The sequence below is a fragment of the Augochlora pura genome, chromosome 5, assembly GCF_028453695.1.
Source record: "Augochlora pura isolate Apur16 chromosome 5, APUR_v2.2.1, whole genome shotgun sequence".
In the NCBI taxonomy this organism is placed as follows: Eukaryota; Metazoa; Arthropoda; class Insecta; order Hymenoptera; family Halictidae; genus Augochlora; species Augochlora pura.
The window spans coordinates 3,191,145-3,206,612 of NC_135776.1; the positions used below are offsets into that span (position 1 = coordinate 3,191,145).

Genomic DNA, 15,468 nt, shown 5'->3' on the forward strand with positions numbered 1-15,468 from the left:
CCATGGCCGTAACCGTCTTGCAATAAGAACGACCGTCCTTAATACATCATACGCCGCCACCCTGATAGTCGGGAAGTCGGTTTTCACTTGCTATCTCTTGCTACTTTGTACTCTGTTGCACCTACTTTAGAACTGCAGCGCGAAGATTGCTTAGGCAAAACTATTCGACTGAACTTACCAGTTATCTTGGTAATAACACACTTAGCACACCGAAGTGGGTGAAAAGTTGGGCATCCTTGTCCAAGTTCCTATTTTTGTTTCGTCGCCTTTAATTGTCTAAAATATTTATTGTAGTATAGGCAGCATAGTTCTTCTATATTATATTAATAATAATTTTATATACTAACAATAGTTTCTTCGAACGCTAACAAGCTGAAATTTCTTAAAATAATAGTTTCCTAATTCTAGAAAGAACCAATGGACTCCTCCTAAAAGCCCACCAGCTCGAAACACTATTTTCTTCTTGTATTAATTTCTAAAACTCATTCTTACTCGAGAATGTCTTTGAAATTCTAAAATTCTATTTATAAAACATGTATAAACAGCTAATCATAATTTAACATCAATTTTTCGATATTAATAGTAAAAAGAAACTTCGAAAAGTTTCGACGGAAAATTAAAATTAGAAGGCGGCGCTGCGAGCGGCCTGCCATATTAGTAACTTTGAAAATCTGTAAGAGATGCATATAATAATTGAAGTATTATGTTACATTACCAACAGTTGTCGTGGTCTGCATCGAAAGCAACGAGTTTCCCATTTCATCTGCACTTTAGATTCACCATAATTCTTTTTCCTAAAAAAGAAAACAGAATTAGGTATTTTGAAATAATCGGGAATATTCAAATTGCTTCGCTCAATGGACGGCGATCGATTTTTCAAGATAACTTTACAAATGTTGAGTGTTAATCAGAAATAATTGTCACATTCTATGAAGAAAGACTTAATAATTAAGATCCTATAAGATTCAATGAACGCAAAGTCCTACATTAACAAATAAATGAATAAAAAGTGAGAGGAATGTACGCACCTCGCCGTTCAAATTCGTCCATCAAACTTCCATGGTGGCTGCCAGGCGGCAGCACTATTTCCTTCTTTCGCCAACGGAAGCTACAGTGGTGCCATCGCAGTCTTTTAGGCTGAGTTTCTGCGACGAGCACGTTTCCAGAACGGTGAGTGTCCAATATTATTTTCCATATTTTTAATTAATTTAAGACGTTTTCGTTACTACGATACTGCAAACACGTTCCACTTGTTGCTCTTTAATCGATCCTCCCATTCGCCGATGTCAATCAATTGAACGGTTAAACAAAAGTTCTTCAAAAACAATCGCAGCTCGATACGTTGCTAGAACACGTTCGTCAACGCAATGTCGCTGAAAATTTCCAGTTGCGTTATCACACTTTTTTAAATCCAAACGATAGAATCAATCAAGCAAACCCCAAAAAACTAGAAACGCGTTGAACCGATCGCAAAATCTAACGACTGACAGGTGCATGCTGCACATTTATTGACAGCGTGACTTTTTTTACGTTATTATATTTGATTTCTAACGGTTCTTCTCGTTGCAATTCAGGTAAGCCACGATGCAGATCTTCGTGAAGACCCTCACGGGTAAAACCATCACCCTCGAAGTAGAGGCGTCAGATACCATCGAAAATGTGAAGACGAAGATCCAAGACAAGGAGGGAATTCCTCCAGATCAGCAGCGTCTCATTTTTGCCGGAAAACAATTAGAGGATGGTCGCACCCTTTCTGATTACAACATCCAGAAAGGTATGTGATTTTATTAGTTCGTAATCTATTTATTTATGTGTACTTGTGTCCCCGTGGACAGGAGGTATGTTCTGTATCTATGATAACATGTAATTCATATCTGTTCGACAGAATCCACTTTGCATCTTGTCCTTAGACTGCGAGGAGGTGTCATTGAGCCCACGCTTCGTATTCTTGCACAGAAGTATAACTGTGACAAGATGATTTGCAGGAAGTGTTATGCTCGCTTGCATCCACGTGCTACCAACTGTCGTAAGAAGAAATGTGGCCACACGAATAACATTCGTCCCAAGAAGAAGCTGAAGTAGACAGTATGCTGCAGCTCTGCTTGCATATTTGGCAAGTTTGTGTACCTCATAAAAATATTTGAATAAAAAACGTATAAAAAATTGACATGGTTCTATAAAATGTTTCTGTACTAGGTAGTACAAAATACATTACAGAGAACATATATATTTATTTTAGGATCAGGTTTTTATTTAGAAATAAATATTACAACTTTTTTTTATATTATAGTACAACTTAGGGTCAATTTGTACATACTGCTGGTTTATACAGCTGTTTTGCATAGCTCTGGTATAAGTTAATATCATTTGGGTTTGGTATTGATCCGCCAGCCTGTGTAATAGAAACGTAACATTAGGTCGAGGAATAGTCATTAATTAATATTTAGGATTCGTGTACTCACGCTAGCTCTATTAACATATTGTTCGTATATATTTATGCTACATTGCTTAACCTCGGGAAGCGCGATTACAGGCGTCGTAGTCTCTAGGAACGATGCCTGTTGCATTAATTTCGATCGTAGTTTAGTATTGTCCAAAGGATATGTTGCATTTCGTGCAATGAGTACAAATCTACAAAAATATAAAAAAAACATCGTATAGGCGCATATAATTTATATTTACGAAATGAAAAACCATATTTCAGTTACTTACTTTTTATACAATACTACATCGTTCCTCTTAGGATAGTCCGGCTGAGTACCGTATACTTCTTTCATAGATGGAAACAACGATTCAAACGATACCAATTCCGAACTTTCTTTCGAAGATATTAGTTGAGAATCATTGGTATGCTGATGACTATCGTCGTCATCCGAACTAGAGTCCTCGGTAGAACTATAAATTAGGTATGATTTTAGAGCTTATTTAAAAAATAATATTCTTTTTACCAAACATTTTATCATTTTAATTGTTAGTCTATGAGAATTGAAATGTCAAGTAAACAATACCTTGCACTGGAAGTGGTGCTGCTAGTGCTACTCTGTCCAGTCATGGACGGATTCTTCATGTTTAGATTTTTATTGCCAGTTTCTTCTCTTCTTCTGCCCGGTCTTACTCGAACCGCAAACGGACTGAAGTTCGTTGTAAAATGTGGCATAAAATCTCTCACAGAATGACTAATTTTATAAGCGTAAACCTCCGAGATCACGGACAGCTCGTAAGGCCTGTAGAAATTCTGTTTTATATCTGACATGAACATTTTAACATGACAAACTGTATAATATACCTATGAAAATCATAGTAAACATCGATCATCTCCTCTACCGAATTCTGTACTTGTATTATTTCTGTACAGGCCTTTGTTACTTCATTCAACGCGTAAGGAAGACACTTTAACACGTTGGTATCCCACCACTGCGTTAACAACTTTGTTCTGCGAGTGTATTGACTAGCCGGTTTATGATGAAGATAATAATCGGTAATAAGTTCCCAAATAGGAGGCTTCCCTTCCTCAGGTATGAACAATCCTGTCCAATTTATTTACACCTATTTTAACCAATCCTATCGTATGAATTTTTATAAATATATTAATTTACCTAAGAATAAATTGATTGTATGTTGTTTCTCTTGATCACTGAATGTGTTACTATAGTATCTGCTCAAAGTCTGCATAATGTCGTTACCCTGACTAGTCCATGGGGCAGTCTTCCTAAAAAACAATACAACATCTTCTTGAGCATTTCATTCGTATACATTAATTTGAAGTTTGTTTTACCTGTATGTCTTTATCCTATGGACTAACTGGGAACCACCGTATTGCAATGCTAATGTATCACCGTGATCCTCGTACAATTCCTCTAGCATTCTCACACAGTCAGAATCAAATTCCAATTTTGGAAACTCTAACACTCCTAGAGCACACAACTGGAATCCCAGGGCACATTTTCCTATGGCAAATTGTGCGGTATTTGTACGATCCAAACAGTCGACGCAATTTGTTCTGATAATGCCAGTTTGCAACATGCCTTTACGACCGAAACATTGCCTTACTTTATTTTCGATTTGATTTAACTCTGCACTGCGATCCATAGCCAATTTAGAGTCGGTATTATAATTTATAGAAGAGCTAGTAACACTATCAGGTGCTGAATCCATAGGACTTCGAATATTATACGAGCTAACTGACGAGAACGTGCTCGAGTGTATTTTATTTACTTTTTTATTAGACTGCGACGAAAACAAATTTTCTTGACTATAGTATGATTTTTGTGACTGGTAAATGCCAGTTTTTAAGACTGCATTGTATGCTATGTTTGCTAAGCGAGTCATAACGTTGACCCTTTTCCTAAAAAATTAGTTATCCTTTAAGTATAAACCTTTTTTTTTTATATGTAAGCACTATACCTTTTATTCATTCGAGCCATATCGAAGCTTATATATTGGATATGGTGTTCTAGGGGTAAAAATTGATTTAAATACTTCACAGCCATACATAGTTCTTCACTTAGCGTACTTTCGTGCTTTTTCTTCTCCCGTTTTTTAACGAGGTTAAGGATTATTATTGGAGAGCCGTATCTTTTCAAGAGTTGATTGAAATGTGCGCCTGCAATTGTTAATTTTCAATTAAATATCGTTAACATTTTATATTGAACCTTAGCCATGATTTACCTGCAGTCTCCACGTAAGGATCTGCCAAATCACAGGTGATAGTAGGCTTAGGAACAATTTTGCTAACATCCTGGCTCCAATGGCCAGGAACCGACCCTCTCATTTGAACGAAGGAACTATATCGACCCTTGCTCAAAGCGCTCACCCCGGAATCGTGAACGATTTGTTCCGTTTCCACTTCGTTAGCAACATCCCCCTTAATTAACAAAATTATATTTATTAGACGAGTTAACTGGTGAATTGACAGCGCATTATCTTAGAGTTTAAATAAACGAATGCATTTAAACTTACATCGAAGTTTGCGCCGCGTTTCAAAAATCTGGTACCCGCATATTTGTTACTTCTTCTGGCAATTACGGTTACGTACATGGATCTCCCAAAAATACTAACATTCGATTGTCCGATAAAACCGTGTATGACGTACAAAATCCAGTCTCGATGCAAATCTTTCTCGACTGGCATTAGAAGGTGTGAATTCCAAACGAATCGGCGGTGTGGATTATTTCTTATACCGTAATCAACGTATTTCTCTGTGCTGTTAAAAATATTAATTATTTCTTTGTTAAGTCAATTCTTGAATTCAATTTTTGTCTCTTGTAAATCAGGGTGTATAAATCAAAGTTTTACCTGATATCATAATTTTTTCGAACCGCCCACATATTAAAGAAGTCCTCCGCATCTTCAACATCGTCGTTTTTCGTTTGATTCGAAACATTATCAGAATCATTTGGCATATCCGATTTAATATGTTTCGGAGTGCACATATTGTACTGCAAGGTGTGCGTTAGGTCGTAAGAATAACTGAAATAAAAGTTGCTACGCAGATCAATGCTCTGGAACATTTTTACGTATCTTTGTTCGTCAGGGTGGAAAACGCGTACAGAGTCGTTCGGGATATAAATCATTGAGGTGTCCTCGATCTTATAGATCGTGTGGTGTCCAATCACGGCGACTCTGCGTCGTTTGGTCACCAGAATTATATAGTACCCTTCCAAAAAACGCACGAAACCTATTGCAAAATTATGAACGATTTAAAACTATCCTCTGAAAGGTTGATAAAAAAATTTATTTTAATATATGTATATCTAACGCATAGTTCATATAACATGCTTAAGGCCATATTTGCAAATAAAATCACGTGCACAAATTATATTAAACCATGCTAAAATGTACAGAGTGGAGCCATAAATAAAAAGAGAAGTATAGTGTCGACTATACTACGATCTCCACTGCACTCTGTACATAACTAGTATTATATTACACATGGAATATTTGCGTTTTTAATACGGAACAAGAAATATATAATTATATAAAAAATTAAATTTTCGACTGAATCATTTTTTTATAAAATTGTTACAGAGGATGACCATTAGCATATTAAAGCCATGCTTTTATTACAACAATTTTCACGTTATACCAATTTTAGAGAGTTGAATAAATTATAATTTTGCGAATAAACATTAATGTATACCCTTTCAAAGAATTGAACCGTGTGACTTCTTATTGGAGGTACTCCATATAAAATGTTAGTTGTTTCAATATTAAGCTCAATAGCCCTTACCAAGAAGGCCGAAAGCTGGCACTAGTCGAGGAAAACTCTCTCTCTGCCACATTGTTTTCCAGGTAAATTTAGTTTGAGTCGGTTTGTGCAGCGGCTTTTGAGATTCTTGGTGCTCAGACTCTTCTGACACACCGTTATCAGGTGTAGATTCTTTGTAATTGCTGCCTTTGTTAGCAAGCAAATATAAATAAGCAATGCAAGTTTTTTTTAATGATTTTACCAATACCATCATTTTAATGTTATTAAAAATATGGGATGTTTTCTATTTAATGCTGAAGTATATTTTACATGCAGTGAAATAGTGAACAGCATGCAAAATTGTGTATCTCGTATTCGGGGAACATTTCTATGCTAATAAATTATTGAAATTGTGTACTCTTTACACTTTCCGTATGTGTACGCAAATGCAAAAGATAATTAAAATGTTGGAATAGCATATAATAAAAGCACGAACATGCTCGAGAAAAGTGTACTGAATGAAAACATTGTAAGAAAATTTCAAAATTTCTTACCAACAATACCAAAAGCTGAAACAGCTCTTGCAACTCCGCTAATATTATTTCTTTGTCCAGCACGTGTACGATTTCCCATATCTATCATTTTTACAAGATCTTTTATTTCATCCTGATTGTACTCTCTTTTATCGTCTACAACAATTAATTCTTTTGGTTCCATACGATTTATCTTTAATACTCTGAAACGAGTTAAAGTGTTGTTTGATCCCATCAAGTAAAATCTCTGTGAAATAAATTATGTTATATTGTTAAAAATATTTAATATCAATGATATTACCGATAATTGATTATATGCATAGTAATCTTACTGATTTTGTTTCATAAAGTGCAATCTTTTGTATTGAAGAGATAATAGGGTGGAACACAGTGACTGGAGCTGAACTGTCATCCATTTTTATTGAATTATCTTTGACATCCAACAATTATAGGTTCTTCCTGTAATTTAGTCACACATAACATCAAATTGATGTTAACAAATGTAATATGTTGCACCTGATGCCTTGTAGCTGGCTAATAAACACTACAGCCACCTGGTGGTAATAAGTAAAAACTTTATCTATAACTAACATTATCAAATAGACTGTATGTATATGTTTATGGTGAAAAGAACAAGATTTGGAAACAATTGAGGGTAAAAAAAGATACAGTAGTTTTTATAGTTTTATTGTTGGCAGATATTCCATGATATTACAGTATATTATTTATAGAAATTGTTCTAAATATAACTATGTTAAAGTTCCATTTCAGATTTTTATTTAGAGTGTATTTTAAATAATTGAAATATGTTAACACCAAAGCCACCTACAGTTAGAATAACACTTGCGGCAATCATAATCTTGTCTTTCCTACCTCCTAAGGTATAGGAGGCGGTCTCTAGATTGGTCTGTAAAAGAAATATTTTAATTATAAATAACACAAGTTGGTACACTTTAATAAAATAAATATATATATCTACCTGGTACTGTTTAAAAAGTTTTAACAATTTTGTATTTACTGTTGAGTAACCAGCTGTGCCAGGGGCAACTGTTCTCACTGGTTTAGTTTTAATTGAGTCATACATTATCTCTACTTCTCTGTTTTGCAGTGGGTAAGGTTTCTGTAATACATATATACAATTTTTTGTTTCTCGTTAATAACAGGTAATAAATATATGTACAAATAGGACTTCCATAACTTTGATATGCTTTGACAGCATATATTACATAAACATGGGCATATCGTACAGTATGAAATTCTTTGAGGCTCTTATGACTTAATAATCCCACATAATGATTCAATATTCGTTATCTCATTAAAGATTATATTGTAGAATGAGTAGAGAATCAGATTCTAAACGATTGTAAAAATACAGTGTTACAGTAATAATACATTATTAGTGTTTTAAATAAATACTTGCCAGATCAATTCATCTTCCGTAATTTATTATTTACTACAAATTTATCAGTTACTTACTAAAGGATTAAGAGGCTGTATTTTTGTGGATTGCTTTAAACGACCAGTGAATGGGTTAAATTCATGAAACGACATCTTTCCTACTTGCGCAACCTACCTTGCTTTCTTAAGTCTGCTATGGTAGTGATTTTCTCCCCCTCTTCATAGTCTTCTCTTGGATAATTTAGTATTTAATATGTGTGTATTGGCAACATTATGTCTGGGGATTTTATCAAATATTCCCTAGCATAAGAATGCTTGCCCAGAGGTTCTCAACTTCATTGGCAAGAGTTTCGAATGGGTCTAGAATAGTCTAGATTAATTAATTTCTCCTACAGACTTATCTGTTTGAAGTTATATAATTTAATACATATATGCATGTACGTATATACACACACTTATTAAATCTTAAATGATCATTCTGCAATAATAAGATTCTTTCATCAATAGTTTACTCTAGTTGTTAACTCACTATTTCAAGTCTGTATATGTATTATTTACATATGTGAACATTCCTTCTCTGTCCTCTAATACTGTTGTATGTTGTTTTGTCAATATATCCAAATTTTCATTTTATAGCTTGTGACTTTTATGAGAAATGAACTAAGAGGTAGATGTATCAAATAAAAACCTACCAAGGTGTATTCTGGAGGAAAGAATGGTTGTAAGCAGTCTACTGACTTATAGTAATCAATTGTATTATGGAAACAACTATAGAGAAAGCTTTAATTCTACACAGAAGTGTATGTGTAACAAAAGCTTTTGTAAGTCTATTATTTTATTAGTAGATTCTGTTCAGTGGTTGCACACAAATAAAATTACTAATCTGAGTTATATCTTCTCCCAACTTTTGCTGCTTAGCTATTACAGAAAAATTGTTTCTATTTTACATTCTTTATGGAATGCATTCAATCAGATCATGATCATAGAATATTTTTGTAGTAAGAATATGTTAAAAAAGTATTATAGTTGATATTAAGAATGTCTAGCTAAACAATTATATATTAATTATTGTAAAAATTATTTGGATGCAACTTGTACTACAGTATATGAATTATTTGAGAAACTGTGTAGATATGTATAATAAATATATTATACATACTGTGAGTAGATATGCTAGGAATTGGTTTCGAAAAATACTGTAACAAAGTAATACTTGTAGTTTTATATTCTTAAATATAATTTATACATATGCTTTTAGGTTTCTATATTAAGAAAGATGGCTATTCCATTGTGCTCTGAGAGCCCACAATTATGCTATATATTCATTGGTTTTATTTGCAGTTGCTGCAAACAATTGTAGCAGCATAAAGTGACGAGCTTTAACTCATAAAATGTGCATCTATCTTATGTAAACTATTGAAAACAATCATTGTTATTTCTGGTGTGCAATAGTTTTTGGATTTCTTAAGTTGGAACACTTTCACCGTTTACCGCGATGGCAGCTCTGTCTGGATCTGTTTTACCAACAAGTTTGGAAACAGCAAAACATATCATGGCTGAATATGGTGGTTTTCTGATTTTTTAACAATGTGTTGACTTTAATTAACGCATTGAATGACTGAAAAGAGATATACAATAGAAATAATTTATTGTGGAGCATCTGGGAGTTAGTGTGTTTATTCTTTCATGGTGTTATCTGATCTCAAGTGTTGTACCAAGCTGTATTGTATGCTATGAAAGAGTATATGATAAAAGCTTGTAGTGTACATGGCATATCACTAGATACAAGAGTATCTCAATTGCCTCTGAACAGATTATAAATGGTTATAAAATAACAGAAATCCTCCTGCATCAGAGTGCTATATCACTTGTGACTTTCAAAGCATCATATAAGCACAAATGGATCGTATATCTGCTTTATTACAGTGACATGTAATATACAGAATCTCATGCCAAGGCTACGAAAGAAAAGGGGACTGAAAACCGGGTGGGGTTTTCAGTATTATACAGCTGTAAGAAATGCTGTGTTTATTATACAAACACCCCCATATGTACCACCAGAACCACCCCCATTCATAAAAAGTCATGATTCAGAGTCCGACACTCTGTATATGTGTCCGCAATGCAAAGATCGGTAAGTAAATAAGAACGTTTTAGTTAAGGCAAGATGATTCTGTTTATTCTAGAATCTCTATTTTGTCCCAGCTTCCATTTTCAAAGTAGTTTGGAGGATCACCGGGCACGAAAAAGTTGGATACTGGGCTATTGGTGCCATTACTGCTTTCTGACAACGTGTACCCATGATCCCAAGGATGGTCCGCTATGTTCTTCATGCTTGGAATTAGATCGTGAAAAGCGTTTATATTTAAGAAACAAGGGTTTGCATGGATCTCAAAGATATGGATGTGTCCAGTTGTTCTTTAACCAGTGTCAATTCTTGGCACATGTTAAGACACACTTTATCAAGTACGTGAATATGAACGACCTAATGTTGATGCCTATACCACCGAATTTGAACCAGAACTGGGATCCAGAAATCAATGTAACATGCGAGGCTATTATGGAGCACACCTTCATCATGAAGGTCCACATAATGGAATGGTTGAAAGATGAAAACATCAATAATGATTGGTGGCAAGTAACTAACAAAAAACCAAGAGACGATAACGATAAAGTTTCGTCGATCGTAAAAAATTACAAAGGTCGTCAGTATTTCAAGCCCGTAGAGATACCAATGAAGGAGCAGGTTTATATTTTGAATACTGTGTCTGTATCCAATTTTAACAACAAATCCTCCAATATCGAGATGGTGGATGCCCCAGAAAACACAGACAAGATAAAGAACCCATCCTTTCTAGATAGCCCAGTATGCATCTCCGACGAGAACGAGATTGAGAACGATGACACCCCTTGTACAGTAAACGACATCGCCTTCGTAGATTGCGGACCCGCATCGAATCACTTAGAACCTGAAAACTCAACAAACCAATTGCCAAAAGGAATAGTTCCAAAAAAACCAACTCAGAATTACTCCATCGTCCCTAACATGACTAACTTAAAAATCAATAAGTCAAAGAAGATGGCGAACGCGACGCAATGGTCCTACGGCAACACCATGATCACACCAAGGTTCGATACGAAGGATTCTCCCAAGACTGTCATCAAGAAGAACTCAACGAAGACTATAGCAAATAAATCGAGCAAAGGTCCGATTAAACTGATCACTGAAAGCAATAGTATTGGTAAGGGGGGTAAGGCGACCACCGAAAAGAATGTGTTAATTGTTGAGCCGTTGTCGAAGGTACTGCCAGACTCTTCCTGTACGTCGAAAGCTGACAAAGCGAAGCTAGAGAAGCTGAAGCAGACCGCGTCCGTAGTGACCGTGAACTCTGGCCAAAAATTCGTCACGTTCCACAACACTCTGCACATCGACATCAACACGATCATCGATCAATTGCCGTCTCATGTGGTGGGAAACAAGAAGATCTACTTATTGGAACAAAACAAGAAGCCGATCCTCGCCAAGAACAAGGAAGAGACATCTTCGGAGAAGATGGCCACCAAATCGAATGGCGTGAAGAGCAAAGAATCGGCTGATAAGGATTCGAAGTTGTCGAAGCCATCCGAGTCAGCCACAAAGAGGACTCAGCTGACCAAAAACAAGATCATCTGCCACAATGGAATGAAGTACATTATCAAACAGACTCCGGGCGCCATGAAGCCATTGAAAAGCAAGTCTAACGCGATTAAATCGTCGAAGGAATCTCACGAGTGTACACCATCGAAGTCCACAAGTAGCATCCCGCCTTTGATACCAATAAAGTCGGCGGAATCGGAAAGCCTGTTAACCCCGGATCGAGTGAACGCTCTTCACGGCGACGTGTCTCCTTTGACACCCTCTCCTTCGCCTTCGGAATTATCCAGCAGCTCCAGCTGCGATGCTCAATCGAAGCAATCCACTGTACCCAGCAGCAAAAGCACGCAAATGATCGAGGCGAACAGCAGCGGCAAACTAGGAAAAGGGCGCAACTGCGGCGACCTTGGTAGCTCTCTATCGTTCCAGAAAGGACAGGACGAGAATCTTTATCTGAACGTAAAAATGTACAACGAAAAGCCAATTTACACTATCCTGGATTCCGTGGGAATGATAAAAAAATCGAAACACGAGATGCTGAACGAGTTCTTCCACTTGAGCTACGCGGAGCTGAAGAAGCGCTACGATCATTTACAAGAGCTCAACGACGAGATCATGAAGGTGATGGAGTTCGCGCCCGAGGGTGCAGTTAAGGAGAGTCTCAGGAGGATCAACATATTACAGCTAGTACTGAAACAGTGCATGGACAAACGCAACGACAAGATCGACGAGGGTGGCGTAAAGGATCCGCCGTTGGACGAATGGGAGGAGGAGTTCAATAAAGTCGCTGTGAAGACGATATGCAACGGCTGCGAGAAACCCAAAAAACCCCAGTCTTATATCCCGGGATTCTCGAGAAATCCGAAGAAAGACGTTTACTGCTCCTGCTACAGACACGTCTGCCACAAGTGCAATACTTATCAGGGGAATTCGACAAGATTCGTGGCGCACCAGACTTTCCACGACAAGGAGAAGCCGTACCTTTGTCCTGACTGCTATCGAAAATTTATGCTGTTCAGCTCGCTGGAAACGCATACGTGGACCAGCTGCTTCCACCCGTTGAAGAAACGCGTCCTAGGTTGCAAGATCTGCGAGATCGATGGCTTCAGGGACATGGAGACCGTCGCCAGGCACTTTGCCGTGATGCACAGCCACAACAAGATCGCCTGCGAGAAGTGCTACATCGTTCTGCCGTCGTACGTCGATTACAAGAAGCACCTCAAGGACAAGCACCCCGACGATAACGATCCAGAGCAGCCTATTAGGTTGGTCCTATGCAAATTAGGTCACTGCATAATACGGTGCGAGGAGTACATGCTTCACATGGAGAAGCACCTGGTGGTCCAGAGACTGATATGGTTCACCTGCCCCTTCTGCGCGTGCCTACACGCCGAGGCGAAAAGGATCATGGCTCACCTGCAGAACGAGCATCTGTCGCAGCTCTCCGAACTCTTAAGTCCGCAGATCCTGTGGAAGATCCTGCCGCCGCAGCTCGCAGCCAAATTCTGGAACACATCGGGAGAGCCGATCGAGAAGGAAGACGGAACCATGATCCCTAAGATCGTGAACGCTAGGACCATCACTCCGGAGGTGTTTGAACGCGGCACCGAGGAACCTGTCGAGTACCTGCACGTCAACGAGTCTGTACAGCAACACAGAACTCTGAGGTCCGTCAAGAATGTGCCTATGATTCTGGAGGTCAGGTCATTGGCTGATAGATCTGCTTCCGGCTCGCCGGTGAACGGGAATGCGATGGAGTGCGAGGGGAAGGCTGCGGACGAGGATCAGGATCGGGACGTGATGATCGAGTACGTGAAGAAGGATCCTTCCACCAGAATGTCTAAGACGAAACAGGAATTGGGTAAGGAGGTCGAATGTAGTTCCAAAAAGAGTACAGATTCGTCTGAAAAGAAGGCAGATATTAAATCTAAAGTGGAGAGTGAAAACACTCCGAAGAACACGGCACTGTCGAAGCCCCCTCCACTTGCTAGGATTCCTCAACGTGCCCCGGAACCTGAGGGAATTCCAAGAGGTCGCAGCCAGAAGACGAGTCGCCAATTCTACAAGAGGCTGGCCCTCAATGGTCCAACGAAGGCGACTGAAACGGCTCTAAACTTCCTGTGTCCCCTATGCAGCGAAATGATAAACACTTCATGGTCTGTAGCAAGCAACCACTTCGAGAAGAAACATGGGCAAATCTGCAAGCTGGCGATGGTTAACCCGTCACTGGTAAGGATGACTTCGGAGTTCATTAATGGCGGATACAAGGACCTATTGGGGAACCGAAAGAGGAAGCTGGAGAATGCGAACACGAATGCCAAGAGGAGACGAAGATGGACACCCAAGAAGTATTTCGAAGGAAGGAACGTTGGCATCGCTGGGACCGGTTTATGCGTCACGCAGGAGACCGCGGAAGACAGCGAGGGAAACTTCCGATGCAAGAAGTGCGGTCAGAGATGCACCGATATGACGCATCTGAGGGAGCATATTGCGACTGTTCACAGGATCAGGGGCCGATATTTAATTTGCTTGGAGTGCGGGGATAACTTTGTGGTCGCGCCCAGCTTGCAGATGCATCTGAAGGCGTTCCACGGGATAGAGGACCCCATAGCGTACATGGCGAGGAACACTTCCTACGCGCCAGACAGTATCGACGATCTTGACGTCGAGGGCAAGACCATCGAGGCCAACCAGTGCCACGTTTGCATGGCCGTCTTCGAGGACAAGGCTGCGGTCGACAAACACCTCCGAGTACACGGCATGGCGTTCCTCAATCGCAAGAGGATAGAGGCACAGAACGCCATGAAGAGTCCGGAGAAGAAGAGCGAGACTGACGAAGAGAAACCGGTGGTTGTTCCAGATAAGGTGCCGCCTAGAAAGAGCAAACCCGCGGAAACGATACTAGACAAAATTGCTGTAAGTATTCCTGAAGTATAAACGAAAATAAACATAAAAAATGAAGTTTGATAATTTGATAGGAAAAATTCTGAAGTTCACCTTCGGATTAGAGTGTGTTTACGAATTTTTTGCATAAAATGTTTGTGATCTTTTTTTTCTGGCGCAATGTTCGTCTGTTCTGATATCGAACTTTTGCTGTTTCAGGCGACCATATAGCTAACGGAGGCCCGACTTTCCCAGGGCAGATGCGACTGAAGCGGCTACTTAAGAATTTCCAATCTCGTAACTCGCGAATCTGTGATTTCTCGTTCTAGTTAAGTGTAAAACAGACTCGTCGCGAATCTAGCGCTGATTAGAAAAGGATTGTTTAGACGTTTCATAGTGTCCGGGACGAATAGTGGTCTGAACGAGCTCTTTGCCGACTTAGCGTTCTCTTCTCTCTTACTCTAAACTCCCGTGCTAAAGGTAAATTACTACCTTGCTTCGAAGCGCACGCGGATCGTAATGCTTGTCTTTGTAAATACGTGACATAATTGGTAGGGTAATTTGTAGTCGAAGATTATAATTCAATTATCGCATAAAGTGGATCATTGAGCTCCTATCCGATTCACATTGCGGGATTAGGATACAAGTTTCGTTGCGTCGTTTGTCAACGGTTGCAGGGGGCGCCCAGTGTAAATAATTCTGTTTTAAAAAGATATAACTTTTTGTACTCTACTAATTCGTATACATCGTTGTACCAAAAGATAAACGAAAATAAAAGCATTCTAATTTACTGTGGACCTCCCGGTGGAAGAAGAAACACACTCATTGATCAA

The 15,468-nt window shown here is 38.5% G+C and overlaps 4 protein-coding genes across 5 annotated transcripts; 2 read left to right on the forward strand and 2 right to left on the reverse strand.

Annotated features, from left to right (window-relative positions):
• The first annotated feature begins 1,067 nt into the window (after positions 1 to 1,067).
• Positions 1,068 to 2,167, forward strand: Rpl40 (ribosomal protein L40). The gene is made up of 3 exons (XM_078180755.1): positions 1,068 to 1,170; positions 1,575 to 1,774; positions 1,886 to 2,167. Exons 2-3 carry the CDS (start codon positions 1,585 to 1,587, stop codon positions 2,080 to 2,082), a joined length of 387 nt encoding a protein of 128 aa, XP_078036881.1. The 5' UTR covers positions 1,068 to 1,170; positions 1,575 to 1,584; the 3' UTR covers positions 2,083 to 2,167.
• Positions 2,168 to 2,235: 68 nt separating this feature from the next.
• Fig4 (polyphosphoinositide phosphatase FIG4) lies at positions 2,236 to 7,255 on the reverse strand. 2 transcript variants are annotated; one of them, XM_078180753.1, is made up of 14 exons: positions 7,053 to 7,255; positions 6,742 to 6,967; positions 6,230 to 6,394; positions 5,296 to 5,677; positions 4,960 to 5,203; positions 4,669 to 4,864; positions 4,405 to 4,603; positions 3,776 to 4,345; positions 3,597 to 3,709; positions 3,287 to 3,527; positions 3,009 to 3,224; positions 2,713 to 2,895; positions 2,463 to 2,631; positions 2,236 to 2,392 (listed from the first exon to the last, which is right to left on the reverse strand). In XM_078180753.1, the coding sequence occupies exons 1-14, from the start codon at positions 7,134 to 7,136 to the stop codon at positions 2,303 to 2,305; spliced, it is 3,078 nt and encodes a 1,025-aa protein (XP_078036879.1). In that variant the 5' UTR covers positions 7,137 to 7,255; the 3' UTR covers positions 2,236 to 2,302. The 2 variants fall into 2 exon arrangements, with proteins under 2 accessions (XP_078036879.1, XP_078036880.1); XM_078180754.1 differs by lacking the exon at positions 6,230 to 6,394.
• Positions 7,256 to 7,391: 136 nt separating this feature from the next.
• On the reverse strand, positions 7,392 to 8,318 carry LOC144469804 (uncharacterized). Its single transcript, XM_078180460.1, has 3 exons — positions 8,197 to 8,318; positions 7,700 to 7,840; positions 7,392 to 7,627 (listed from the first exon to the last, which is right to left on the reverse strand). Exons 1-3 carry the CDS (start codon positions 8,269 to 8,271, stop codon positions 7,496 to 7,498), a joined length of 348 nt encoding a protein of 115 aa, XP_078036586.1. The 5' UTR covers positions 8,272 to 8,318; the 3' UTR covers positions 7,392 to 7,495.
• A 144-nt stretch (positions 8,319 to 8,462) lies between these two features.
• On the forward strand, positions 8,463 to 15,430 carry LOC144469802 (uncharacterized). The gene is made up of 5 exons (XM_078180456.1): positions 8,463 to 8,555; positions 8,755 to 8,939; positions 9,460 to 10,252; positions 10,324 to 14,668; positions 14,855 to 15,430. The coding sequence occupies exons 3-5, from the start codon at positions 10,068 to 10,070 to the stop codon at positions 14,864 to 14,866; spliced, it is 4,542 nt and encodes a 1,513-aa protein (XP_078036582.1). The 5' UTR covers positions 8,463 to 8,555; positions 8,755 to 8,939; positions 9,460 to 10,067; the 3' UTR covers positions 14,867 to 15,430.
• Positions 15,431 to 15,468: the final 38 nt, after the last annotated feature.